The sequence below is a fragment of the Equus caballus genome, chromosome 21 (genome assembly GCF_041296265.1).
Source record: "Equus caballus isolate H_3958 breed thoroughbred chromosome 21, TB-T2T, whole genome shotgun sequence".
NCBI lineage: Eukaryota > Metazoa > Chordata > Mammalia > Perissodactyla > Equidae > Equus > Equus caballus.
The window spans coordinates 18,431,782-18,458,332 of record NC_091704.1 but is presented as its reverse complement, the minus strand read 5'-3'; the positions used below and the strand labels follow the sequence as shown (position 1 = coordinate 18,458,332).

General features: G+C 59.5%; 3 protein-coding genes across 8 annotated transcripts; all 3 read right to left on the bottom strand.

Annotated features, from left to right (window-relative positions):
• Window positions 1-869: 869 nt before the first annotated feature.
• CILP2 (cartilage intermediate layer protein 2) lies at window positions 870-9,622 on the bottom strand. The gene is made up of 8 exons (XM_001915556.5): window positions 9,152-9,622; window positions 8,000-8,098; window positions 6,850-7,122; window positions 6,210-6,365; window positions 4,856-5,134; window positions 4,388-4,496; window positions 4,038-4,195; window positions 870-3,797 (listed from the first exon to the last, which is right to left on the bottom strand). Exons 1-8 carry the CDS (start codon window positions 9,213-9,215, stop codon window positions 1,462-1,464), a joined length of 3,474 nt encoding a protein of 1,157 aa, XP_001915591.1. The 5' UTR covers window positions 9,216-9,622; the 3' UTR covers window positions 870-1,461.
• A 142-nt stretch (window positions 9,623-9,764) lies between these two features.
• Window positions 9,765-17,500, bottom strand: YJEFN3 (YjeF N-terminal domain containing 3). 6 transcript variants are annotated; one of them, XM_005604153.4, is made up of 6 exons: window positions 17,334-17,492; window positions 13,767-13,875; window positions 12,065-12,175; window positions 11,720-11,833; window positions 11,480-11,639; window positions 9,869-10,125 (listed from the first exon to the last, which is right to left on the bottom strand). In XM_005604153.4, exons 1-6 carry the CDS (start codon window positions 17,390-17,392, stop codon window positions 9,920-9,922), a joined length of 759 nt encoding a protein of 252 aa, XP_005604210.2. In that variant the 5' UTR covers window positions 17,393-17,492; the 3' UTR covers window positions 9,869-9,919. The 6 variants fall into 6 exon arrangements, with proteins under 6 accessions (XP_023481320.1, XP_023481322.1, XP_023481323.1 ...); XM_001500876.6 differs by having other exon boundaries at window positions 11,489-11,639; XM_023625552.2 differs by lacking the exon at window positions 11,480-11,639 and having other exon boundaries at window positions 9,765-10,125; window positions 11,640-11,833; window positions 17,334-17,500.
• Window positions 17,501-18,014: 514 nt separating this feature from the next.
• NDUFA13 (NADH:ubiquinone oxidoreductase subunit A13) lies at window positions 18,015-25,871 on the bottom strand. Its single transcript, XM_023625557.2, has 5 exons — window positions 25,690-25,871; window positions 20,337-20,415; window positions 18,863-18,934; window positions 18,409-18,478; window positions 18,015-18,209 (listed from the first exon to the last, which is right to left on the bottom strand). The coding sequence occupies exons 1-5, from the start codon at window positions 25,781-25,783 to the stop codon at window positions 18,090-18,092; spliced, it is 435 nt and encodes a 144-aa protein (XP_023481325.1). The 5' UTR covers window positions 25,784-25,871; the 3' UTR covers window positions 18,015-18,089.
• Between the last annotated feature and the right edge of the window lie 680 nt (window positions 25,872-26,551).

The following is a 26,551-nucleotide window of genomic DNA, read 5'->3' as shown; positions in this document are numbered from 1 at the left end:
GCACCCCCACCTCCTGCCATCAGTCCTCCCCAGGGGCCATCAGCCAGGCACAATACCTCCTATTCCAGGCCCCCAGCAATGTCACATCAGTGCCTTCTGGGGCCAGCGTCTCCAGGCCATGGGAGTCTCACACATGTGCTCGAGGGGGCTGCTGGGCCATCCAGCAAGACCCTGCTCATACCCGGATTCACTCCAGCGCCCAGGTAGCCCCTTGCCTCTCTTTTTAGGGTCTTAGTTTCTCTCTGTAAAATGAGAGTGTGGTTGGAACAGCGCCTGCCCAGCGGGGTGCCAGGAGGACTCACCTGGCCGCTCCCACATAGAGAACGAGCAAGCGATGGCTCCGCCGCCTCCAGACTGAGTCCTGGCAAGGTCAAAGGGCCCAGGACCGTGGCCTGGGACAGCCCAGTCACTACGTGGCCAAGGCGTGGCCAGGCCTTAGTGGAGTGGGGCCCAGGGCAGGGCAGCTGTGGCCCCGGCTGACGAAATCCAGGGCAGCCTCGATTCCTGCCGCTGGTGGCATGCACCCCTGCCGGGGCCCTTGTCTACCCGCTGCAGCCCCCGGGCACACAGCCAGGCGGGAGCCGGCAAGAAGGCCAGGGCAGTAGCTCCCGCTGTGTTCAGTGGTTTGAGCAGCACAGGCTCGGGCCACTCAGAGGCGGGCTCTGCACACACATGTCACAGACACACTTCTGTGTGCATCAGCTGGGGCCCACACACCCACCTGAGACGCATTCAGGGCCTCATGGGGCCCCAGAGCTCCTTGCACACTCATGACTATTTGTGTTTCGGGCCTGTTTCCACCTGCCAAGGTGCGTCTGGGTCCGGGAGCCCTGCCTTCATCCTTTGCCCTCTGAGACTGACACCATGAGTTGGAAATGAAGCATCTTTAATTGGTTCCCTGCCCTGACCCCCCTGGGTAGGGGGTCTCCAAGCACCAAACATGTGAGAATTGTGCCCCCCAGCCCCAGAGCCAAGAAGCCCCTGCCCCAGACCTTCACTGGGCCCGGAGCCCCCACTCACGCCCATGACCAGCCTCACAGGCTTTGTTTCAATAAATAACCCCAAGAGCAAAGCTTGGGGCAGAGGACCCAATAAAGAACCCAGTTCAGCGACATGCAGAGAGGGCTCAGGCCAAAGGCCAGAAATGCCAAGGGGCAGAAGATCTGAAATCAGGGTCGAAAGACACATGCAATCAGGGCAGGCACGTGAGCTGGGAGCGATTCCCTCTGGGCCTCAGCCGGACGCCTGCCCGATGGCCTCTCAGGACGCTGGCTCCCACAGTCAGGGCAAACTCCATTTCATGTCACACCTGGCGTTTCCACCATCGGACTTGACTCTGAATTCTGGGCAGGGGGCAAAGGGGGCCCAGAAACCTGGGGAGGGAGCGTCTGGAGAAGGGGATAAGACTTCTGGGGACCGAGGAGCCCAGAGCAAGGCAGAGGAGTGAAGCTGGGGCCCAGGTCACTGCCGGGCCCTGCCCCGGCGGGTGCGGAGTGGACCCGTGGTTCGGGCTTGTGCCCGGGCCACCTCACCCATCTCCCTGCGGATATCATCAAGCGCTACCGCCGGGGACTCCAGCAGCCTCTGGAAGAGGCTGGGCCGGCCAGCCAGTGGCTCCTGGCACTGGAAAGTGACGGCGGTGCCAGCCTCAGCCTTCATCTCCCTAGAGAAGCCATCGGAGGAGCCATCAAAGCAGCGGCCAATGGCGATCTCTTTGGCCAGCCTTGGGCTCTGGTCAGTGACTGTGTAGACACCGTAGTTGTGACCCAGAGGGTCCAATGGGGCCAGCATGGAAAAGGCAGCAGGGTCATCGGCCGGCGCTAGCGGTGGGTGCCGGGCCAAGTAATCCTGCAGGAGCCCGTTGACAGCCACGCGACGGCAGCTGCCCTGGGGCATGATGGTCACCAGTGTTCTGTCCACCTGTCGCTGGTCGAACAGCATCCCACTGCACTTGAACTCCACACAGGCAGCCGACATGCCAGAGCGCTCCGGGTCCCGGACGCTGCGGGCATCCCGGAGCCCATAGAGCTGGCCCTGGGTGCGAGGGTGGCTGCCCCCAGCATTGTGGGAGCGGACCATGTACTCCTGGGGACCCTGGATCTTCACCTTGAGGAAACAGGCCCGGAACTCCTGTGGGTTGGGCCACCAGGACAGGAGATCCCCGGTCCAGGAGGCCGGCACCCCCTCGCGGAATGGGACCACGTTGTACTCGTATCTGTCCGCCTCCACGCGCGCGAAGCGGAAGTGGCTGGCCGTCACCGGGGCCGCCTGGCACTCCCGCAGGCTGCGCCACGGGTACACGGGGCCGTTGGCCTCAGTGGATTCGCCAGGCCTGGGTTTGGCCAGATTGATGCGGAAGCCGTTTCGTTTGAGGGCGGGGTCGTCGTGGTCGGTGCGGCGGTAACCCAGCCTGTCCAGGTAGGGCTGGGCCACCCCCACAGTGGCCGGGAGCGGGCGGGGTCGGGAAGGTGCGGGCTCCAGCTCCTCCCCGCCCAGGGTGGCCGTGACCAGGGCCGTGTAGGCGTCGGGCGAGTCACTGTCGCAGAAGGCAGGGAGGCAGGCGCCATTGGGGCCGGTGACGGCGCTGTCGAAGCGGCCCCAGGCCCGAGGGTTGGCCGAGAAGCCGGGGGCGGGCTCCAGGTTGACCAGCGTGACCACCACGCCCTCCACCTGCTCGTTGGGGTTGAATTTGTCGTTGGCGTAGGCGCGCACCTTCACGAAGCAGCGGCGGCGCTCCGGCACGTCCAGGTTGAACAGACGCCGCTCCCGGATTTCCACGTTGCCCACCAGGAAGACCCGCTCCTCCCGGCGGACCCGAGTGGCCGCTGACCCCTGGCGCTGGAAGCCACTCTCCTCCTCCCACAAGCCCGTGTTGGGGTTCAGGGACCACAACTTGAGGGCCTCCACGTGCCCCGCCATGTGGATCTGGCCTGCAGCCACGCGCACGGCCACGGGCCCCGCCTGCAGCTGCTCCGCAGAGCCGGCGGCGCGGAGGTCCACCGCGAACATTCCGTAGGTGCGCAGCGGCGCCAGCTCACCGTCGCTGTCCACGAAGCGCAGGTCACTGGGGGCGGCAGTGGCAGAGGTGAGATCTCGGGGGTCCACGAATGTCACCCGGGCCTCCACAGCCCCCGAGTAGGGTTCACCATTGGCTCTGCGGAAGGCTCCCGGCAGAAGGACCAGCTCGCCCAAGGGGGCCTGGTCTTCCAGCTCCCCGAGTGGGATCGTGTTGCTCTGGGTGGCATCTAAGATGACTGGGGCTTTCTTTCGCATGGCCTTGACCTCGTGGTACACACCAGCACCTCGAGGATCAAAAGGCAGGATCCTGATAGTGTCCATGAACTCGCCCCTGGGGTCCATGAAAGTCACCACCAGCCGCTGGGTGGAGGGTGGCACCTCGATAGTGAAGTCACCCTGGTAGGATGTGAATCCTATGGGCTCCTGGCCCAGCAGGATTTGGGCGAAGTGCAGGGGCTCCCCAGAGTCAGCAGCCACCACACGTCCCCGGACCAGCCCCCGAGGGGGCAGGCATTTCTGGCAGCCACACTCAGCTACCACCTTGACCGGGAGGATGTAGCTGGAGCAGTGGATCTCCTTGCTCTCCAGGCGGCGCACAGAGCAGCAGCGGGAGCCCACATCCCCACATCGAGGGCTTGACCCTGCACGGCTGGGGCAGAGGGTGTTGGGGCAGAGGCCCACGTCCAGGTAGGCAGGGCTGCTGCCTGGCTGACTGCAGTCGTCTGGGAGTTTAATCAGGTGCTCATGAGGCCTGGGGTCGCAGGCAGGCTGGCCTGGGTCTGGGGAGCAAGAAATCAGCCGGATCAGGGTAAAGGGGAGGGCTCCACTGAGCCCAAGGTTGGGGGCCTGGACTGGGGTCAAGGGTTCAACCCAGAGGCTCAGTGGGGCCTTGGATCAGACTCAGTGAGGTCAGAGGTCAGTCTGAAATTGGGGCTCCGTTTGGGGTTGAGTTTTAGCTAAAGTCGGGACTTAGTTCGGTGGCAGGGCTTGCTCAGGGTTAGGGGGCCGAGGATGCTCACCAAGCACAGTGAGCTGGGCAGTGCCCGAGCGCACGGCGCCCGCGTCATTCCACGCTTTGCAGTGGTAGGTGCCTGCTTGGTCCGGGCGCAGCCCCCGCAGCTCCAGATGGGCCCCGTACCTGTGTGTTCGCCTGTCCAGCAAGGTCCCATTGTGGAACCTGCATGGTGGAGGAGCAACACTATGGGTACCCTTGGCACAGGGGGGGAACTGCACCCGCCCCCACCCCACACACAGCCCCAGGAGTTTGCAGAGCAGCTTCCTTCAGGTCTCTGAGGCACCACATATCACGGGAATCCAGTCCATGCCCAGAGCTGGGCGCGAGGCCCGTGAGCACGGGGTGGGCACTCACCAGGAGTATTTCTTGGGCATGGGGGTGCCGGAGGCTTTGCAGCAGAAGGTCACGTTCTGGCCAGCCTCTCGCACTCGGGACTCAGGGTGCTTCACCAGGTAGGGCTTCTCTGGGGACAAAGTTGGCAAAGGTCAGGGCCCTGCCCCATCCCAGCTTCTCCCAATGACCCTTCCCAAGAGTAGGGCCCATCCTTTCCCTTCCAGAGATGATCTATTTCACCTGTGCCTCTTCTGATGACCCTCTCCCCTTCGAGTTCACCCCATATCTGCTCCAGATGGTGCCCCATCTTAACACTTCCCTCTGCAACTCCATGTCTCACCTTGCGCCTTCTCCAGTGACTGTCTCACATCTTATTTCTTCTCCCAATGACCTCACTCTGCATCACCTCATCCCAAGTGATTGGTGTCACCCAGAATTTCCTCCTCAGTTTCTCAGCCCCCCTCATCCTCCTTGTCATGAGGCTCTTACCCAACTTATTAAGGACAACAGTGACCACGGCAGATATGGAGCCATTGGCTTGGGCCTGGGCCATGCCTGCAGAGAAGCCATCCATTTGAGCACTGACATTGGCCCGGCTGCTGGCACAGACTCCAGGCATCCGGAAGGTTCCATGGGCATCGCTGGTGGCCACAGTGCCAGGCCAGTCTCGCAGGAAGACCCTGGCTCCTGGCAGTGGTCGGCCAGATGGGGTGACCACTGAGCCCAGGAGGATGTGGTCAGGGCACCCACACGTTTTGGAGCTGCACCCTGGGAGGAGGAACACAGGGAGACAGAGGAGCAGAGAAGCTTCTTCACTCCCTCCTGGGGAGGGCTTTCCACTCTGTCAGTCACTCAGCAAAGGTACCTAGACACCCCCACTCTTGTGTCCCTCAGCATGACACGGCTTGGAGCAGCCCCTAGTGTGAGGGGGACATGAGACTCAGTGGTCAGGGCTGGGCTAAGGGGAGGGACCTGGGGCAGAAGGGTGAGGAAAATGCCCTGGAGGAGGGGACAGGAGAGGTGACTCTCTCAAGGCAGAGAGACTCCTCCCAGCATGAGAGAAAATGTCCAGGCGTGGGCTGGGGGCCCAGCGGGGGACTGGGTCTTGGGCCCAGAACATCTCCCTCCCCTCCCAATCCCGCGGTTTCTCCATAAAATGGAAAATTCCACTGGAAACTTCAGGGCAGAGGCGCCGGAGGGCAAAGCCAGGCGGGGCAGGGTGGGGATCCCACCACCCCATTGGCCACTGTGCTCCCCCACCCTGCTGCCGGCTCTGCCGGCCCGGTCTCCAGACCGTGTTTGTGGAGCCCAGGCCGGATCGGAATTTCCAGTCGCCTCCTGGCTGGCCTGATGTCTGGCCCTGGGAGGGCCTGGGCATCGTGTCTGCCAGGGTGTGAGCGCGTGTCCGCGTGGGCGTAGGGGACGGGCGGGGCTGCGAATGCCACGCGTGTGTGCACCCCGAGTGAGCGTGAGCAGGCTTCTTTGTGTCCGCGTCCACCGGGACATCCACATACTCGGCCGTACACACAGAGGAAGTGCCCCCCTCAGATCTGCCCGTTCCTGGACAGGACCCCTGTGGCGTCTTCCCAGCCAGATGTACACGTTCACCAATGCTCCTCCGGGGGCCCAGAAGGGAAGGGCCAGTCTCCATGTGGACCAAGTTCAGGCTTTCCAGGCCCCGGCCCTGCACCCAAAGCTGGGCCACTTCCCGCCAAGTCCCGCCCCGTCAGCATCCACCTCAACTAGCCCCTCCCCTTTAGGGACGTCCCTCAACAGGCCCCTCCCCTCCACATCCAGGCCCCGCCTCTACCCAACCCTCTCCTTCAGGCTCCGCCCCTCCTACCTGGGCACGGAGGCCGCACACACTTCTGCGCCTCCTGGGGACGCCCGGGACACGCGTCCCCAGCCGGGATTGAGCAGCGGCGGCGGCGCAGACGACGGCCTGGCCCGCAGCTCCCTGAACAGGGACCCCACGGGCCCCACGAGCCCCACGCAGCCTCTGCGGGAAGGACAGAGAGGGAGGGTCAGGCGGCCGCCCACCCTGGGGACTGCGCCTCCTGGAAATCGGGTGACAGTGCAAGACTGAAGGACGCCCCCCGCCACGTGCCTCCGAGGGCAGGTACTCCAGAGAGAAGTCCTGCCCACTGCCGCCATCAGTGTTCCCCCAGGCGCACCTGTCGAAGGGGCAGCTGAGGTCCCGCCCCGCCCCTCAGATAAGCTCCCGAGGTTAGCCCTGCTGTTTTCCCCGCGCCTCGCAAATATTTGGGGCTCAAAACACGCCCCCACAGAACAGAGCTGTTACAGATGAGCAAACGAGGGCAGCGAGAGGGAGCTGCGCTCCTGGGGATCCCTGCCAGCCCCTCCCTTCCAAAGTCCCACCCCAATCCGGTCCTGCCCACTCCCCAGCATCACTTATCTCGGTCCCGCCCTTTCCGTAGCCCCGCCCACCAACAAGGCCCCCGCCCCCATGGCCCCGCCCTCACCGAGCGGGCAGCGGAAGCGCACATGGTAGTTGGAGCAGCGGCGGCCGCGCGGCTGCTCGCGGTTGAGGCACCAAAAACCGCGCGTGGGGTTCAAGTGCACGCGCTCGCCGACGGCAGACGGCAGGGCCCAGTCGGTGGTGCGTGCCTCCAGTGCCAAAGGCCGCGGGCACACGCGCGCCGGCCCGTAATAGAAGCGAATGGCGGCCAGGCTCTCGAAGTCTCCGTCGCCGCCGGGATGGTCCACGTTGAACCAGGACGTCCACTCGCTGGCCTCTGTGGGCACCGCACGCGCTGGGACCCGGGCCGCAGCCTGCCGGGCCCCATCAGTGCATGCAGGGGCCCGGGCTGTGGCCTGCCCACCCCTGTCTGCCTGGTAAGGGCCTTACCCGCTGTCTAAGCCGGGTCCCTCCGCCCTCCAGGAGCACAGGGTAGCTCAGCCTGCCCACGACCCCTCCCAGAACCAGAGCCCTCTAGGGCAGAAGGAGCTGTAAAGAGGTCACGGGAACGTTGGCCTCCCCTTGCACCAGTCCTAGTTCTGCTGCCCAGTGCCGGAGCTGGCGCATCAGTGCACGCTGAGGTCTCCCCAGCCCCCGGCCTCAGAATTCAGAACCCCTGAGGTGTGAAGAGATACAAAGGCAGCAGGAGGAGCCTGAGACCAGCCCTAGCTGTGGCTTTCTGCTGCCTGGCTGCTCCCCGTTAGCACCAGCTGGGACCTTGCTCTCTGCTCGCTGAACCCACAGGGCAACCTCTGTTTCACTGAAGCCACAGGTGGGAAGAAAGCCTCCCACAGGTCAACTCCTGCTTCCATCTACCCAGGAAAGGAGGTGCTCACTCCCTTCCTGACTCAAGAGCAACCTTCCTAGCCGGGAAACTAGAGACCCAGGTTCCAGAACTCCTGCTTCCCTGACTGACCTGGGCAGGTTGTCCCACCCACCCCGCCCCACCTCGGTTTCCTCCTTGACAAACAGCCTGGATGCTCACCTCCCAGCTCCTAAAACTTAGACCTCTTGGGGCACCATTTGAGGGGCTGCCATGTCCAGGGACTCTGTCTCTTCAGCCAGTTTACGTCCTCTCCTCATGTGGCCCCACGAGCCAGAGCTCACACGGCAAGTCCATGGCAGACCCAGGACCTGAACCCAGGCTGACTCACCTTCCCAGTCCTCCAGCGCTGCTGAGGGCTGGCCAGGGCGCAACGATGGACCCTCAAGGCCCCATGCAATTTCTGTGGGCTCCTCAGTGGAAATGGTGCCTGTGGAAGGGGTGAGGAGTGAGGGGAGGGACATGTGCTGATAGGGACCACTTTGCGCCCCTTTTATGCAAGGGGCTGCCAGGATCATCCCCATGTCACAGGGGAGAAAACAGCCTCTTAGAAGCCAGAACCCAGCTCTGGCTGATCCCAAGGACTGCAGCACCCCCTCCTCCAGGAAGCCTCCCCATGGCTTTCCTCCGTCCTCAGTCTCTGGCAGCCCCATCCCTCCCTCTGACCCAGCCCCAACTCCCTGGGCTGGGGAAGTCTGTGTCCGCTCTGCTCCCCCAGATCCACTTCTCTCCCTGGGTGTGTTCAGCGGCCATGAGTTCTGTGGGCTGTGCCTTTGTCCTCACGTTGAGCTGCATTCCGCTTCATCCATTTACCAACTGGAATTCCCTCCCTCAGTCTACCTTCCATTCGTGCACTTGGGGCCCAAGCTGCCAATGGGAAGTCCTTGGAATCTAGCCTGGCTGCTCTAGGCTCGAGTTATTTGAGATAGCTGGACTGGGCAATGACCTCAGACAGGTCCCTTCCGTCTCAGAGCCTCAGTCTCCTCATGTGAGAAATGGGCCCAGCCTCCCCCCACCCCCCTACCCCCGCTCCCCTGCCGATTGTTCCAGAGATGGGAATTTCTTTTCTGAGTGGTGTGTGTGTGGAAGAGGGGACGAGTTAGGTGAGAGGGGACGGCTCTGACCCCTTCATCCCGGAGCCAGGACCAGGTGCTTTGGGGTCCAAACACTGGGGCTGAGACCGGCGCCCAGCGTTCCCCGGGAACCCAGAGGAGCCTGAAGTTCAGATCCACTCTGGGTGCGCCTATCGTCTCTCCGAGGATGGCAGGGAGCAGAGGAGGACCCCTCCCCGCCCTAGTTGGTTCCAAGGCTCCGTCTCCTCGTCGCCCCCTCCCTCAACCCCGGGCTGGCGAAGTGGACCCAGGTCTAGGGAAGCGAGTGGGTCCCTTGGCTGTCTCTCCAGGCGTGGCTGCATGCCAGGCTCGCTGCCAGAGGGTGGGGCGCTTAGGGGGCTGGGCTGGGCTGGGGGCTGGGGGCGCCTCACCTCGGGTCCCCGCCAGGTGCGCGGCAGCGACACAGAGGCAGAGTAGTGGCGGCAGCGACGCCATGGCTGGGTCTGAGCGTCCGAGGAAGGGTCTAGGCTCTGCGGCGCGCTCGGGTCTGACTCCTGCAGGTCTGGCTGCCGCTGGGGCTGAGAGTGGGGGCGAACGCGACCGCAGGCCCCGCCCCGTCCAGGCCCCGCCCCGTCCAAGAGACCCTCCTCGGCCCTGGGTGACTTCGGTGTGCGAGCAACCTCTCTGGGTCGCCCCCCTCGGTGAGTCTGGCTGTGCCTCCGCCCTCAGGCTGGCTGGCCTGCTTCCCCCGTCGCCGGCTGGAAGTCCCTCCCTCAGCCCACCCTCCACTCTCCACGTTGGGTCCCAAGCTGCCTGCGGGAGGTGCCTCTTGGAATCGAGCCTGAAGCTGCCCCAATCTTCGCGCTTTAGGCGGCCCTTTGGGCGGCTCGAAGTCTTCCATCGAGTCTGACTTCGATCCAGTTGGTTTTAGGCCCCCCCTACCCCGAGCAGGCTGGAAGTCCCACCCTGAATCTACCTACCCACCACTCTTCTGGCTCCAGTTTTCTCGGAGGCCAGCGGGAAGTCCCACCCTGTGTCTACCCTCTAGCTCTCCCGCCTTGGGCCGCCGGGGGCCGGTGGGAAGGACCCCCCACCCCGAGTTTGCGCGCCCAGCGCGGGCCCGGCGCACAGAGGACGCGGAGGCGAGGTGGCGGCGGACGGCTGTTTATTGGCGCGGGTCCGGCCGCGGGGGCGCGGGCTCAGAGCGCCGCCACGCAGTCGGTGCCGGTGTAGCCCGGCAGGCGCAGCGCGAACTTGCGGCGCACGTCGTCGGGCACGAACCTGCCGGCCACGAAGTGGTGGCGCCCGGAGAAGCGGCCGGCGCAGCGCTTGGGCGCCGCCAGCAACACCAGCACGTCCGGCCGCAGCCCGTCCTCGGCGTCGCCGCCGGTCTCCGCGTCCCAGCCTGAGGGAGGAGGGGGAGGCGGATCGGGAGCTGGGAGGGGTGCTTGCCCTGGGATGAGAGTCCTGCCGCGCCACCACCCACTTCCCTCTTCCCCCCGTCAGACGCAGCCTCTGCTTTCTGCAAGGGAGTCTTGGTCATACCTGCCTCCCCATAGAACTGAGCCTCCGCCCTCAGACCAGTCTCTCCCCCTCCTTGGAAGGCATTTCGCTCTCCCTCTGACCACAGCCTCTACCCTCATACTTTTCTTACCGTGCTCCCATCCTGCTGCCTAATCTTCCTCCTCCGTCTGACTCAGTCTCTGCCTTCAGATTACATCATTTCCACCTGCTGCCCTTTCCCAGTCAGACCTATGCCTCTGCCTTCTGACCAGCGGCCTGTCCCCATATCCGCTTCCTGACCAACCCCGAGCTTCCCCACTTAGACTAGCACCTATTCTCACCCAGACTCCCCAGCCAGCCTTCTCCCCGACCCCCGGACCAGATCCCCACTCTCCACTCAGAGGACAGACTTGCCTCCATCCTCAGGCAAGCCTCCCCCATCAGACTTGTCTCTTTGCCCCAGGTTCTTGCCTCTGATGGGATGTGCCCCTTCTTCACTCAATTTGAGCATCTGTCCATCCTCCTGTGTCTAGAGCCTTTTCCCTGTGACCTGACATCCCTGCCCTCACCCTCAGACTAGATCTTGCCTTTTGACTTAGCAGGACCCCACCCCCTCCCTCATTGGGCCATAGCCTCTGCCACCTCTCAGATGAGCCTCCTCCTTCAGACCAGGGGCCTTGCCTTCTGTCCTGCCTCTGGCCCGAGTCTGGGGCCACTAACTAAAAGCCTCCACCCTCTGACTTTAATCCTTCCTTCCATTACCCTAGCTTCCACCCTCAGACCAGACAGCCCACCTCCTCATAGCCAACCCCTCTGCTCTGCAGCACCCTACTGGGATGGCCCTGGGGTCTTGCAAGCTGAAGGACATCCCCCTGAGTCTGGCCACCCCCGTGGAGGGTCCGGCTGGCCAGCGGCTGTTTGTTCCGTCTGCCCGTTGCCTAATGGTTCCAGCAGGCATGGGGCGGCAGCCAGGACAGGCGAGGCTTTTGCCGAGTGAGCTCACGTCTGCCCAGGCGACTGGGCCAGGGTGGGCAGCGGGCACACTGGGCTGGGTGTGGGGGGGAGGGAACTCGGGGTCACCTGGGCAGCAGCCTCAGTCTTCCTCATCTGAGGGATGGACGTGACCCTCAGCCTCACCCAGAGTGCACGAGCCATCCACACTGGGGCAAGTGAGGCTCAGAGTGGGCAGGGCTACCGGAAGACAGAGTACGGGGGCCCCCACCCAAGCCCCCCAGGCCCCGATGTGCCCCCTCCACCTGGCATGCCTGAGGGAATGTCCAGGCTCACGAGGGGGATGGACAACAGCTTGAGTGTGGCCAGCGCACGCGTGCAGGGGCCCCCGACCTCGCCCGGCTCCACACCGGGGCCAAGCACGGCGTCCACCACCAGCCCGTAGGCATTGTTGATGAGCTGTACCTGGGATGGCAGGCAGGGTCAGGGGGCAGCCTTAGGGCACCGTCCCCCACCTCCCATCCCAGTTGCCACGGAACGCTGACCTCCGTGGGCAGATAAGACAGGAAGGGGATGTCCATCTTCTCACACTGGGTAGTCAGGTCCCGGTGCAGCGGGTCCAGGGAGCGTGTAGGGTAGAAGATGGTCGGTTCGTACTCCTGCGGGGGTGGGCAGGAAGGAGTCTGCACTGGGAACCCTCCCAGGCTCCCCTTGGGGCCTAGACCTCAGACCTGGGTACCAGGTAGCAGACCCTGCCTGGGGCAAACAGTGGGGATATCCTGTAACCTTTCCAGCCTCAATGTTCCCCGGGACACTATCAAGAGGAGGAAGCAATTCTGGGACGGGGTCAGGGGTGACCCTGGGAGGCGAAGGGCATGCATGCTACTCACAAACACCCGCAGGTGCCGGGCACAGACCAGCCCCACTGCACCGTTCTGCTCCGGGCCGCACACAACCAGCACCATCCTCTGCTTCCGAGAGAGAGCAGGCAAGGGGAACACCTAGCAGGAGGCAGAACAAAGTCAAAGGCACAGGGCTCAGAATTCTTTCTTGCTCCAGTGGGGAAACTGAGCCCTGGAGTAGAGGAAGGGTTGGGACTTGGGCCTGGGAGGCAAGAGGATAGGACAGAAACAGAGGCATCCTAGGCGGGGTTCTGGGTGAGGGGTGGGGCCTCTTGGGGCCTCAGTTTCCTCATTGGAGATGCAGAGTCCTTGCCTCAGGCTCTGCCAAGCCTGACCAGGAAAACGTGCCTCCTGCCACCGCCTGGCGCCCAGACTGTGGTTTGTTTATTCTCGGCCCAAATTGCAGACATTCTTCCACCTTTTTCCACCGCAGTGGCTGCCCCTCCCCCGCCCATGTTTCCAGGACTCAGTCCCTCCTGGAGGCCCCAAATTGGCGGGGGGAAGGAAGGGAGGAGGGTACTTTTCCAACCTGCCATACCTTGTCTCTCCATCTCTCAGCCGTCCCTTTCCATCTAGTCTCTCTCTGTCTTCGTCTCTGTTTTTCTCTTTGTCAGTCTCTCTCTCTCAGACTCTCTGTGTCTCTGTGGGCCTGTGTGTCTCTCTTTAACACAGGAGGTAAGAGTCCCGGTGTTCCAGACCCAGCCCTGCCCTGACTCTGCGTCGCCTCGGCCCCCTCTCCTCTCCCAGCCTCAATTTTGCCTCCATCAAATGGGAGTTACAATGGCTGCCAGGCATGTGAGGTGGCTGGGGGGGCAGGGGGGTGTGCAGGGGGGCCCAGCCAGGTTCTAACTTCCAACTACACAGAGGGGAAGTTATTCCCTTTTTTGAGTCTCCACTCCAAGGTCTCAGCGAGGCCCTGCCCAACCCTGATGATGCCTGTGCCCCCACCACACCAGGCCCAGAGCCGAGTCCCACACGCAAGTGAGGGAGAGTGATAGCGTCTGGGTGGCTGGGACCGAGGGGCTCCTGGACGGAAGCAGGGTTTTCAGGGCAAAAACCGGACAGTTGGTCACGAAGGGTCAGGCGGGAGTTTAACTGGAGTCAATTTATAACCCTTTCTTGAGAGGATGAAACTGAGGCCCTGCATGGTATGGCAACATGGCTGGAAACCCTGGATAGCATGAGTCTCTTGGAGGTCCCTCGAGGGCTGCAGGTTTGCCCCAAAGCTGGATACAGCTCTGCTTCCCACCCCCTGGGGCCCTGGGCAGCCCCTCCCAGCCTCTGGGCCTCAATTTCCCCACCTGTGGCACAGGGTCGTTTGGGGGGTGCTCAGACTGTGGGAGCTGATGTCCCCTGTGCCTGAGACTCAGGAGGTGGCAGACACAAGCAGTCAAGTCTGCACCTCAAGGGCCCCAGACCTGTCCCTGCGATGGCTCAGTCTCTGCTCCCCAGCCTCACATCTCTGGGGACCCTGTCTCTGCCCTGATGCTCAATGTCACCCTGGCCTGTCCCATTGATGATCCTCTCTGGGCCTCAGTTTCCCCATCTGAGTGATGCGCTGAGGTGGCCCCAAGCAAAGAGGGTTCCTGAGGACAAGCCCATCCTAGCCATGGTGGTCATGCAGCTAGCCTTGGCTCTGGTAGGCTGGCCATCTTATTGGGGTCAAGGTTGAGGGTGAGAAGTCAGGTACCTTGGTCACAGCCACGGCACTAGCATGGCCGCACAACTCCACCAGCTGCTGCCGCCCAAAGCGATAATCCTCCAGCAGCTCCCGCTCCAGAGCAGCCGCCTCCGCGGCGCTGGGGGACAGAGTGGGGAGAGAACCTCAGAGACACAGAGAGATGGAGAAAGGACCTAGAGACAGAGACTCAGATGGAGCCAGAAATGTTCCACCGAGGTTCCGAGCCACCCTCGTGCAGCTTCCGCAGCCCAGAGCCGGGGATCCTCCCTCAGTTTCCCCACTCAACGCGCACGCGGTTGAACAGAAGCCTAAGCAGCGGGCGGTTTGAGCCAAAACCTGAGGTACGGGCGCCCTCTGGTGGTCGAAGAAGCGCGTGGCGGCGCATGTTGGTTCTATTGCCCCAAAGCGTGGGAGACAGAGCGTGACACTGACGCCCCCAGCCGGGAAGGCGGGAGGAACCCAGAAAGCGGAATGCAGCGTGAAGGACTTTGATGGGCGCGATGGACGGATTTCAGGAAATGGAAACCATTGAGCGAGCTTCAGGACGCTGGAGTGGGTAGACTGGACGAAGGGTGGCTGGGGAAGTGGGTTTTGAAGGTTGCAGAGGGGATTGATGGCTCACTTAGGAGGGTGGATGTGGGGCCCACAGCTCTGAGATCCATTGGTGACCCTTCTTCAAGGACAGTTATAGTTGTGGCCTCTGCTTGAGGTAAAGCTCTGCCACCAACTCGCTGAGTTACTGGGTCTATCTCATCTCTCTGAACCTTGCTTCCTCCTTTGCAAAGTGAAGGCAGGACAGGTTATATGATTTGCCAGGCCCAGTGCAAAATGAAAATGTGGGGCCCCTTGTTCAAAAATTATTAAGAATTTTAAGGTAGTGACAGCAGATTAAACCAAGTGTTGGGCCCTTCTAAGTGCCAAGACCAAGCTGGCCCTGGCCTAGATGGCTTCCAAAGGGCACCGGCTTGGTGGCTGCAGAGAGGGAGAGCTGGCATTGAGGATCAGAAGATGCTCCTCACCCAAGTCAGGGGTTGGGGCAGCTGGGCAGGGTCTAAGACCTGATGCCAGCTTCTCCTAGGCAGGACCCCTTCCTGCTGGGGAACAGCACCTGCCCCTAGCTCAGCAGACTCTAGAGAGTGTAACAATGATGATTATGATAGAACCTGGCCCAGAGGAGTTGGAAGAACACCCAACAGCTCAGAGAAGCTAAGTTGCTTGCCCAGGGTCATGCAGGAAGCAAGTGGGAAAACCAGGACTTCCACCCTTGGTGTCCATCTCCAGAGCCACAGCATGTGACCAGAGAAGGAGAAGCAGAGATTTGGTGGGATGAATCCTGAGGTTCCCTTCCTCAATTCTGTGAGCAGGAGACCACAACTTTCCAGCCAATTTTGCAGCATGATCAGGCCAGGCAGCAGGAGGAACAGAGATGGGGTGTGAGGACTGCTGTGGGATAGGGGGTCGGGGAGGGCTTCCTGGAGGAGGAGGTCTAGAGCACTGTGGGAGGTAATCCAGGTTGCAATAACAGTGAGGGCCAAGGCCCTGTGGTGGGAATGAGTTTGGCAGGCTCAAGGGACAGAAGAGAGGTTGGTGTGGCTGAAGCAGAGCAAGCAAGACTGAGAAACTGGGTCAGGAAGACACTTTGGGGGCCCATGCAGATGGGGGAGATGGAGGCTTAGGACAGGGCGGCCACATGCCCTGAGTCACCTCAGCAACCAGAGCCAGATTCCACTCTGGGCTTTTCTTCCACCTACGTTGGAAGAGGCTGAAGGACCAGGTGGGGGAAAGGAGCTCACGGTGGAATCAGATGAAGACCGCCCCCAGGGCAGCCCGGCCCACCTCCCAGGAAAGAAGGTTGGAGAAGGTGCACGTTCAGGAATGTGGCTCATTCCTCCACCTTCATCTTGTGACAGCTCTGGCTGCTGCCCCCACACGAGGGAGGGAGGAGAGTGGGAGAGTATCCATTCCTCCTGTTCTTCCTCTGTCCCAAAGGTTTGGCCTTTGAAACATCATCTTCTTGCCTAAGTGGTCATTAGAGTGGTAATGGGGACTCGTGGCTAGAAGGTGGTCCAGGCTTGGAGCCTGGGGGTGGGGGCAGCAGGAAATTTGAGCTGGTGGGGGAGGGAGACTCAGGCAGTTGTGAGACTGGGGGTGAGGGGCTCAGTTATGAGGGTGCCTCTTGCTTCTCCCAATCTCAGCCCCCAGACGAGAGGGGCTTCAAGGCCCAAGGATTTGGCCGCCAGCCCCAGAAGGGCTGAGGTGATCTGGTTTCAAAGGGAACTGGGACTGACACTCCCAGAATGCTTCTGGGAGGGGGCAAGGAGGGCCCTAAGTAGGGGAGGGGCTCTTTTGGAGGTGAAGCCCTGAGGGCAGGGTGCCTGTGCCAGACCCTCCCTGCTCTCTCAGCTCCCTCTGCTTTTCTCCACCCTCACGCCTCTGCCCACCAGCCTGCCATCACTGTTCACCTGGCTGCCTACAGCAGTTTCATGCCCCCCAAACTCCTCGACACGCGACATGGGGGCTTTGAAAACTTGAACACGAGATCACATCACTCCCCATCCCAAAGCTTCTTATGGCTCCCCAGCCCTCAGAGAATATTCACATTCCTCATCCCGCCTCCATGCCCCCCATCATGTCTCCAGCCTCGCTGCCTCCTCTCCCCTTGCTCGCTGTGTTCCCCTCCTACCCACCTGACAGCACCCCTTCATTCCTCAGTTGCCATTTGAGGCCCCACACAACTGGCCTTGCTGTCCCCCACGCCAGGTGAAGTCACAGTTCCAGCTTCTAAAACATTCTTCTCCCCCTGCCTAGGATGTTGCTGGGTCTCCAGGCTGAGTCTGGGCATCAGCTAGTCACTGGACATACTGCCCTGAGAATGGGGGCTGAGTGGACAGGAGGCAGGTGGTTGCACAAGGGGCTTCTAAATGAATCTGTGTACAGTGAGGTCCACAGCCCTGCTTGGGGTCCCATGTCACACAAGCTTAGAGGACACAGGAGGATGACTCAGGACGAGGTGGGAGACACAGCCACAGCTGCCAGTTCCGACCCCAAATTCATCAGCCCGCTGGCAAGTGGTCCATATGTTCAAAACTTGCCCTAGCGCTGGCTCAGCCAGTGGCTTCCCTCCCCAGGCCTCAGTTTCCTTCTCTGGACAAGGGGATAGTGGCAGGGGGACCACCAAGGGAGGTGTGAATGTTTGAGTCAAGAGTTAAAAGAGCTCAGCTCTTGCCAGATGGGGAAGGAAGGGCGGGTGCTCCAGGGTCCCTGGGAGAGATGGAAAGGGGATGCGGGCCAGGGTTGGGTTGCGGGGCGGGGGGGGGGGGGGGGGGGGGGGGGGGGGGCGGGGCGGTGGCTATTGGTGATGAATAATTCATGAGGGGCGGGCCTGCCGCGGATGCAGTCTCCCAGACAACGCAGCTTCGGGGGCGTTGGCGGAGGCAGGGTTAGTCTCTCCAGCGAAACGCAGGGTGGGCCTCGGATTCCCCCGGGTCCCATCCCGGCCATGCCCCTGCCTCGGGTCCCCGGACTCCCGGGCCACATCCCAGCCACGCAGTCTCCGACGTCCCCTTCCCGGCTGACCTTAGGAAACGCTGCTCCTCGGGCGCCTCCTCCGGGTCCGGGCCCGCTGCGCCGCTCATGGCGGAGGTGAGCTGGTGCGCAGAGGGCCACCGCCGCCACGGCCTTTTAAGTGCATCCCTGGGCCGAGGGCGGCCCCCCCGCCCACTCTGCGTGCCCGCCAATCAGGAGGCACCGCGAAGGCGCTGCACGCAACCATTGGCCGGTGGGTGCAGGCGGACTTAACCCTTTCCTGCCAGGCGTGCAGCCGTTGCAGGGACGGAGGGAAGCCCAGAGTGGCGGATACTGGCAGAGAAATGAAGTCTGGTCCGGCAGCGATGGGCCGCTTACTCCTACCATGGGATCCTGGCCTGGGATCAAGGGGACTCCCCTCTACCACCCCCCCAAACCCGGGGCTCTCCTCTCCAGGGCGCCCAACCACCCCTGTGCCCCTAGCAGAGAGGCTCTGAGCCTGCAGAGGCAGGCTGCTCACAAGCAGGGTTTCAACAGAGAGGTAGGAAAGTCCAGGCATATCTGGCAGCAGAGGCTGATGGTGGATCCAAGGGCAGTTTTTGGGTGTGTTTTGAGGCTTTGCCAGCTGGCGTCTTCTGAGGAGTCCCCCAGGTCTAGTCCCTGTGTCCAGGCCGTGTATGACCCAGTAGCACCCTCCCCTGCCCCAGTCACTCACTCCCTGGGACACTGACAGGCGGGTCTCAAGAGTATTTATTCTTTCCCGGTGGGGAGGGGGCGGGGGTCCAGTGGTCCAAGGGGCGCAGATCCCTACGTGTACCATATGAAGCCGTAGGTGGCATTGAGAATCTCCTCATTCGTGCGTAGTCCATAGAGCTCGCCCATCATGGGGGTCACCCAGCGCGTTGTGTGGAACACAGACTCACCCACCTGTGGGGACAGCGGGGTATGGGTAGGGGTGCAGCTGTCCCCTCAGGCCCACATAGCCTGCTGACCACTGTGTCAAAAGCTGCTGCCTTCCCCTCCACACAGCTGGCACCACCACCTGCCTCAGCCCCAGGTTTCCTGTTACAGGCTGCATTTCTGCAGCTGCCTGGACTCCAGCCCTCTCCAGGACTTCAGGACCCACCTTCCAGTCGGGCACGTCCTTCATGATGATGGCTTCCTCCTCCAGGTTCTCCCGAAGCATCTGCAGGACCCTGGAGGGACAGAATGGGAGGTGGGGGACAGGCCTGAGCACCCTGAGGAGTCCCTGCCAGACCCCTCCATGCTCTATGCCCCCATTACCTCCTGCCAGTTTTAACTCTGTACACACTGACCCCTCTTCTCCTTTCCTTTCCTCCCCTCGGTAAACTCTTACTGTCTTCCTGCTCCAGCCCTAATGCCCTCTCCACCAGGAATCCTTCCTGTTCTCCCCCTTGGGTTTCTGCTATAAGTCATGTCTAGGGCCCTCTCTAAGGGTAACAGTAGCCCTGTATGTGTGACGAGGCTGCCAGTCCCCACATGAATTCTGGCCGTGTCCTGAGCTGCAGGCTGGGGCACTCAGGCCTATGGCTTCCCGACCCTGGCCCCCGTGGCCCCACCTCCGGTCCTTCTCTGCCTGCAACAACGGCATCAGTGCAATGCGGGCCTCGAAGTCCTCAATCTGCAGGCGCCTGTAAAAGCCCCAAAGCAACAACGAGATCAGACCAGGCTGGGATGACTGGTAAACAACGTGGCCCTCAAACACCCAGGGTGATGCATGGGGAAGGGGGTTGGGAGAGAGGCAAGTGAGTGGGGCAGGCCTAAGGCAGTGGGATCCGCCCCCCAGAAGCTCAAGATGAGGGTGAGCGTGGGGGGCACAGAGCTGGCACAGGCATCAGTCCAAAAGACTGTTGGTTTCACACTTTCTTTTCAATTAAAAAACTTTTCTAATCCTAAAAACAGCCTGGGCCTGATGATTGCGGTGAAACAGGGCGGGGGATGATGAAGAGACAACGTTGATTCACCAACACACATTCATCACGGGGCTCTGGGCCTTACAAAAACTCCCTCTACTGTCCCCTTCATCTCAAAATAACGGCTGGGTGGAGTCCATGTATCACAGGCGGCTCCTTTCTTCTCCCTACTTTTTCACGTCTTCCAAGCCACCAGCCACTCCTGGGCTGGGGGAAGTGGAGGGAGCGGCGTCCAGTGATGTGGCTCAGGGAGTGGCCTCTGGCTGTCTCCCCTCATCACCAGGAATCTCACACCGGGAAGGGTCTGGGTGAACTTCAGTCCCCACCCTCTCCCATCCCCCAGGACCCAGAGCAGCACCCGCGCTCCAGACTACTGCCTTCACCACAGCCGCACACTGCTGTCACCTACCATGTCCATCTCCTGTGGGCGGTGTGCCTCGGGAGGCTGGACCTGGTCTCTTCTGTCCAGTGCAGGGCCCTAGTGTCTGGTACCCACCAGGTACTCCTCAGTTCACTTAATAATGCCAAGCGCCCTCCACATGCTGTGCCTTCTCCAATACCGCCCTCAAGGGATTCCTGGTCCCGTGGGGGGTGAGTGAGCTCAGGGAGGATGCTAAGGACACATGCCACAGGATGGGACAGGGTCAAGGGGCCCAGCCTGTCAGGGGCCAATGAGAAGAAGCCTCCTGGCAGGGCATCCAGGCAAGCTGAGAGGAGGCCAGAGTCTAAATTGAGGTCACCACAGGCCCTGGTCCCTCAGGCCCCACGTGGCTGGCACGGCCATTGTCTTGCACGGCCTGTTTCTAAGCCCTTATTATCCTCACTGCCTGGTTACCACTGACAAAACCCTACTAAGAGAGCACGTACTGGGCCTGCCTCTCCACCTTCACCTCTATCCAATGGGCCATCCTAACCTGGACCCTCTGGTCCCCAGTAGTGGAGGCCGAGGGATGCCTGGTGGCAAGCTCCTCGCTTACTAGTCATTTCTTGAGGATAAAGCCCAGAGATGAACCTGCTGGGTCAGGGCTCGCACTCACTGAGGCCCAGGGGATTGACAAGGGGATCCCAACTACACCAAGTCCACAGGCGCACGTCCTGTCCAACCCTCAGTTGAGCCTACCTGCGTTCACGGTTCCACTTCATCATGCTCCAGTACCCGAAGAGCAAGGTCCCGATGCCCACAGCAAACATGCTGTAGCCTGTGGGGAGAAGGGGAGCGGGCTCAGTACCTGCACACAGGACAGGCCACCCCTCGTCATTTCTTCTCGTGAAGCACAATCCACTTGCTGTGCAAATACTCCAGAAATATGGGCGAGGGAGAAAGTGAAAGCCCCCACGATCCCTGCCCAGAGGTGGCCAGGACCAACTCTAGTGCGTATTTCTTCTATTTTTTGTCTTTGTGGAATGTCGATTAGCCCCCTCCCTCAGACAGCCCCCTCCCCCACAGCTGCAGACCACTCTATCGCGTTCACCAGCTCAGCACACAGGGGACACCAAGCTGCCTCAGCTTCTCTCTCACAGGTGAGGCTCCTATGGCTGCAACACCTCTGCCCCCAAGTTGGGGTTTCTGGAAGGTGCAGGCTATGGGGGGACCGCAGAAAAGCCTGAGGGTCTAGATGTTTATGTTGGGTGGCCCTGGCCCCATCATCTTCTAGAAGGCTGTTTGGTTCCCAGTCAACTGGCTGGTCCCCATGAGGAAGGACAGTATCCACACTGGGTCCCAACTCCATGGAGGTTCCCGGCTGCCTGGGTCACCTCCCTGCGTGCTGCTCACGGGGGGCTGGACAGGGCTGCCAGAGGCAGACAGTGCCCTGCAGGGGCCACCCAACCACCCTCTGGACTCCCAGGGTGCTGGTGCCTCCCCATCCAGCAGGGTCAAGCCCCTGCCCAGGACCCCAGGGGACAGAAGCTGCCATGAATATTTACTGAGCACCTGTGGGCACCTGCGTTCTAATCCTGACTGACAGGCTGTGGGCCTGCTGGGTCTTCTGGGAGGCCCAGACTGCCTGGGGCCTGGCTGGGCTTGGCTCGCTCTGCCCCGTCATCTTTCCAGCCTCTCAGTCTCTTCTCTGGACAGACCTCATGGTTGCTGGGACAAATTGACAAGCTCAGCCAGGTCGAGCTTCAGTTAACACCCAGTAAAGGACCAGGAAACGGTGGTTGAGGTCACTCCCTGAGCCTCGTTGGGGGACAGAGAGGGGCTCTCTCTTCTTTAGCTCACCTCCAGCACAAGGGTCATCCGGCACCTCTACTGGACTCAGAGATAAAGGAGAAACTGGCTCAATTTTTACCCCTTTAGTTTAACCTGTGAAAAACACCAGCTTCGGGTAAGACACTTCCACATAACAGGGGACAGGGTAGAGACAACACCCTGGTTCCTGTGCTGAGAGGCAGGACCTCTCCCGAGAGGCCGGAGTGCTTAGGACCAGCTCCCAGTCACCGATGGCTTGTTCACAGTGGGTGGCCGCCTGCATTGGGCACTCCATGTCCTCTCCACTGGGCAGGAGCATCTCATCAGAGCTGCCTCCATTCTTTTCAACAGCTGGAGAGAGGCCCAGGGGCCTCCTCTTCTCACTCAGCCCCAGGGGACAGACCTGGACGGTCCTTGTGAAGACCCCTTGCCCTTACACCAGACACCCACGTGTGGGCCCACCCGTAAGAGAAATTCCTTTACGATGATAGGGCTCTAACTTGTCTCTTCCTGAGAGGCTGAGACCCCAGGCCCTCAGGGAGGTCTGTGCCTCCAGAGCTACCAATATGGTGGAGGAGGCTGGTGAGGAGCATGCCCAGAAGGATATGTGGGCCACATATAAAGAAAACCTAAATAAATGGTAACGCATCCTGTGTTCATGGATCAGAACTTAACCTTGTTCAGACAGCAGCACTCCTCAAATTGAGGTACAGATTCAACGCAGTCCCCATCAGAATGCCAACCTTCCCCCAACATTCCCACAGAAATTGACAAGCAGATCATGAAATTCATATGGAAATGCAGAATAGCCAAAACAATTCTGAAAAAGTAGAACAAAGTTGGAGGACTCGCACTTCACAATTTCAAAATTTATCACGCAGCTGTGTGTACAAGACAGTGGGGGACTGGCAAAAGGATGGACATGTACATCAACAGAACAGAGCTGAGAGTCCAGAAATAAACCCTCACGTTTATGGTCAACTGATTTTGGACAAGGGTGCCAAGACAATTCAATGGGGAAAGAATAGTCTTTTCCACAAATTGGACAACTGGATAGCCACATGCAAAAGAATAAAGTGTACTACTTCCTTCCCCCCACATAAAAATGAACTCAAAATGGATCAAAGAGCTCGATGTAAGAGCTAAAACCATAAAACTCTTAGAAAACAGAAGAGTCAGTCTCTGTGACCTTAGATGAGACAATGGTTTCTTAGATATGACAGTGGAAGCACAAGTAACAAAAACAAGAATAGATGAACTGGACTCCATTGAAATTAAAAACTTTTGTGCTGACACCTTCTATAAGCTGAAAAGACAACCCACAGAATGGGAGCAAGTATTTGCAAAGCATGTATCTGATAAGGGAATGGTATCCAAAATATATAAAGAACTCTTAAAACTCAATAATAAAAAGATGATTAAAAACAACCTAATTAAAAAATGTGTAAAGGACCTGAAAAGACATTTCTCCAAGGAAGCTATACAAATGGCCAATAAACACCTGAAGAGATGCTCTCAACACCATGTCAGCAGGGAAATGCAAAGAAAAACCACAATGAGGTACCACAATGAGATACTTACTCACACCCACTAGGATGGCTAGTATCAAAAACATGGAAAATAATTAGTGCTGTCCAGATGTGGAGAATTGGAACTTCCACACATTGCAGGTGGAAACGTAAAACGGTACAACCAATTTGGAAAATAGTTTGGCAGTTCCTTAAGACATTAAATGCGGAGCTACCATATGACCCAGCAATTCCACTCCTAGGTAAAATTTCGCCCCGGAGAAATGAAACACATGTCCACACAAAAGCTTACACAGGAATGTTCACAGAAGCCAAAGGGTGAAAACAACTCAAATGTCCATCAAGTGGTAAATGAATAAACAAAATGTAATCCAGCCATACAAGAATATTATTCATTCATAAAAGGAATGAAGCACCAACACATGGTACAAAATGAACATTAAAATCATCATGCTAAGTCAAAGAAGCCAGACACAAAAGGACAGGTAGCAAGTCATTTCATTTATATGAAACGACCAGAAGAGGCAAATCCAGAGACAGAAAGCAGATGAGTGGTTGTCAGGGGGTGGGGGAGAGGAGAATGGGGAGTGACTACTAATGGGAATAGGTTTCTTTTTGGACTAATGAAAGTGTTGTAAATTTAGGATTATGGTGATCCTAAATCTGCACAACTGTGAATAGACTAAAAATCAGTGATTTGAACAAATGAAATAGGTGAATTGTATGGTATGGTACATGACTATCAATAAAAATGTTAAAGATATAAGGAAAAAAGAGTCACCTGCTGGGGCAGGGGGAGTGGACAGAGGAGAGCCGAGTGTGAGAGATGAGGGGAAAAGGCGGGGATAGCAGTCATTTGGAAGCAGTGTGGATTAAAGGTGGCCTGATGGCTTGCCAGGATGTTCCAGGACGCTGGTGGTGAGCGGTCCAGGCAGAGAAGGGGAGTGAGTACCAGGCTTGGGGCCACAGCACTTTGGACAGGAGCAGAAGAGGGAAAGACTGATGGGAGAGGGCCACTGTGGACCATGGCTCAGAAGCAAGGCTGGAGGAGGACCCAGGAGGACAGAAGCTGAGGGTGGGGTTCCAGATGGAGAACAGGGCTTTTATACTCGCTGTTCCCTAGGCCTGAGGGGCTCCTAAGAGATGTTCTTCTGGCCCACCCTGGCTAAAGCAGGCCCTGGTTATTCCGGGCCTTGTCGCAACGGGAAAATCTGGCAAGACGTTTGTCTCCTCAGCTAGGCTGTGAGCTTCTTGGGACAGCACCCAGTGCCACATGCACCCTCAAGCAGATACTGAATACAGGTACACAAACAAGACCCCACCACCAGAAGGGCTAGCTTCCTCAGCCCTCTGCAGCCAGCAGAGACTGGGGTGGCTTTATACATGCCACAAAGCAAGCTGGCATCAAGCGATGGGATGAGGAGACCAAAGCCCAGGCAGTGGTAGTTAGGGCACACAGGAGGCACTGCTGCATCATGAACTGAAAGAGGACCAAGATAAAGGGCACGTTTGTGACTTTAAAAAAAAGAGAGAGAGAGAGATGCTGACTGGAAGGAGCTCAGGGAGGTGGGAGGGCTGGGATCCTTCCGTAGCCTGGTCTGGACAGAGGTCACATGGGTGCACATGTATAAACAGACCTTGTGCCACACACCTGAGGGGTGCACTGGCCTGGGGGTGTAGTCATAGCTCGAGAAAAGAAATGAAGAGACTCAGATCATGTTATATTCCTTCAATCTGTTCTGGGATGAGCAGAGTGCCCCTGTGGTGCCAAATCTAGCCTGTAACTTTTTTTTGTAGGGCCCTCAGGCTAAGAACACTTTTAGGTTTGCAAACAGTTGTAAGAAAGCGGCAGCAGTGGACAGAGACCATCCGGCCTGCAAAGCCTACACTATTTATCTAGCCCTTTACAGAAAAAGTTCACCAACCTCTGTTCTAGGATACAAAAAAAGCCAAGAAGGGGTAGGGAAAGCTTTTAGTTTTCACTTGACATTAACTTTTCTACTAACTGAATTATTACTTTTTTTTTTTTTTTTTACCATGCCCATGAATTTTTTTGTTTTTCAACTGAGGCATGATGTGCATAACATTCCCAAGTTTAAATGTAAAGTTTCATGAGTTACAGCAAATGTGTTCACCCTTTACTGTTTTAAATTTTTTGTATTTCTCTGTTAACCTTGGGTGCAGACTATCGGTGCCTTCTATTTTCTCTCTTACATTTTTTTGTGTGCAACGCAATAACAAATTTTAAAATGTTACTTAAAACATTTGAAAAATTTAAGAATACGTATTCCCGGGACATCCTCCAGGTGGGGGCCACCAGCGAGGAACCACCGCACAGAACATCTTTTAAATTCCCTCAGTGTTCTGGGTTTCGGCCCCAGCTTTGCTCTGGGTGACCCTAAACGGAGGTCGCAGCCTCTCTCCAGCCTCAGTTTCCCCACCTGTGAAACGAAAGCGCGGAGGAGGGCTCCGGGTGCAAGCTACACTAATCTCAGTTTAATCAACTGTAAAATGGGAATGATTAATGGGATCGACCTCCTGGGCTGTCAGAGAAGAAAGCAATGAGTTTAGTAAGCGCTCGACATATTGCAGCAGTCGCTACTGTCACTAGTGAAGCTATCGGTGATCCCAGGGCTCCGCCTCCCGTCATACCGCAGGGGAAACTGAGGCCCGCGAGCCTCCCCGGCGCCCCGCCCCCGCCGCGGCACCCACAAGACCCAGACTCTGACACCCCGGCGCAGGGCGACACTGACCCGACAGTCCCCGACGCGGCAGGTTCCGCTTGTAGTCGATGGGGCCATAGCCCCCCGACGGCGGCATGTCCTGCTTCACCTTCGACGCCGCCATTCTCACAGGACCTTGCACTTCCGGTCGCGGGCGGACGTTACGCGACCGGCGGCCGCGGCCATGCTGAGTGTGGCGGAAGCAGCCGCGCAGGTCTCAGGCACGGCTGGGAAACCTAGGGCGCTGGTGCAGCGACCTCAGCGCGTAGTGAAACGCCGGTGGCCGGGCCTGGGGTTGACTGCGCGGCCGGGCTGCGGCTGAGGGGTCCTTATTTCTTCTTCTCCCAGGCGGGGCGTGGCTCAGTCGGTGTCTACGCCTGGAGCCCGCCCGGTCGCCCCGGTCCTTGCACTAAAGGACCTCCCGTTCACCTTCCCTCTGGGGCGATGTGCTGGCCAGTCAAAATCCCCAAGGTTCCGAGGGAGCCAGGTCACCAAGTTAAGCCCCCCTTCCTGTTTTCCTCCCCCTGGGGCCTCTGCGGGCAGCCCGGGGCTCCACATGGTAACGGTTGGGTACACCAAGTTAGGGGGCGGCTGCTGCTCAGATTCAGACTCACGAGGAGCTGCCCCAATGCTAGGCACGTATTCCGCTACTCGGTGGTGTTAGCGATCCCTTGCTAGTGGCCCCTCATTGGGAACTGGGCCATTCAGACCGATTATGAGTCACAAAGCCCGAGGGCCTTGCGGGGCCCCGCGGGGCGGGGTCCAGGCGGCCCCTACCCTGAGGCAGGGTGACGCCCGCGGTCACTTCACAAGGCAGAAATTGTTACCTGGGCAATAAAAGGCACCGCAGCGCGGAGGCCCGGGAGTGGGCACATGGGGGTGCAGGTGTGCA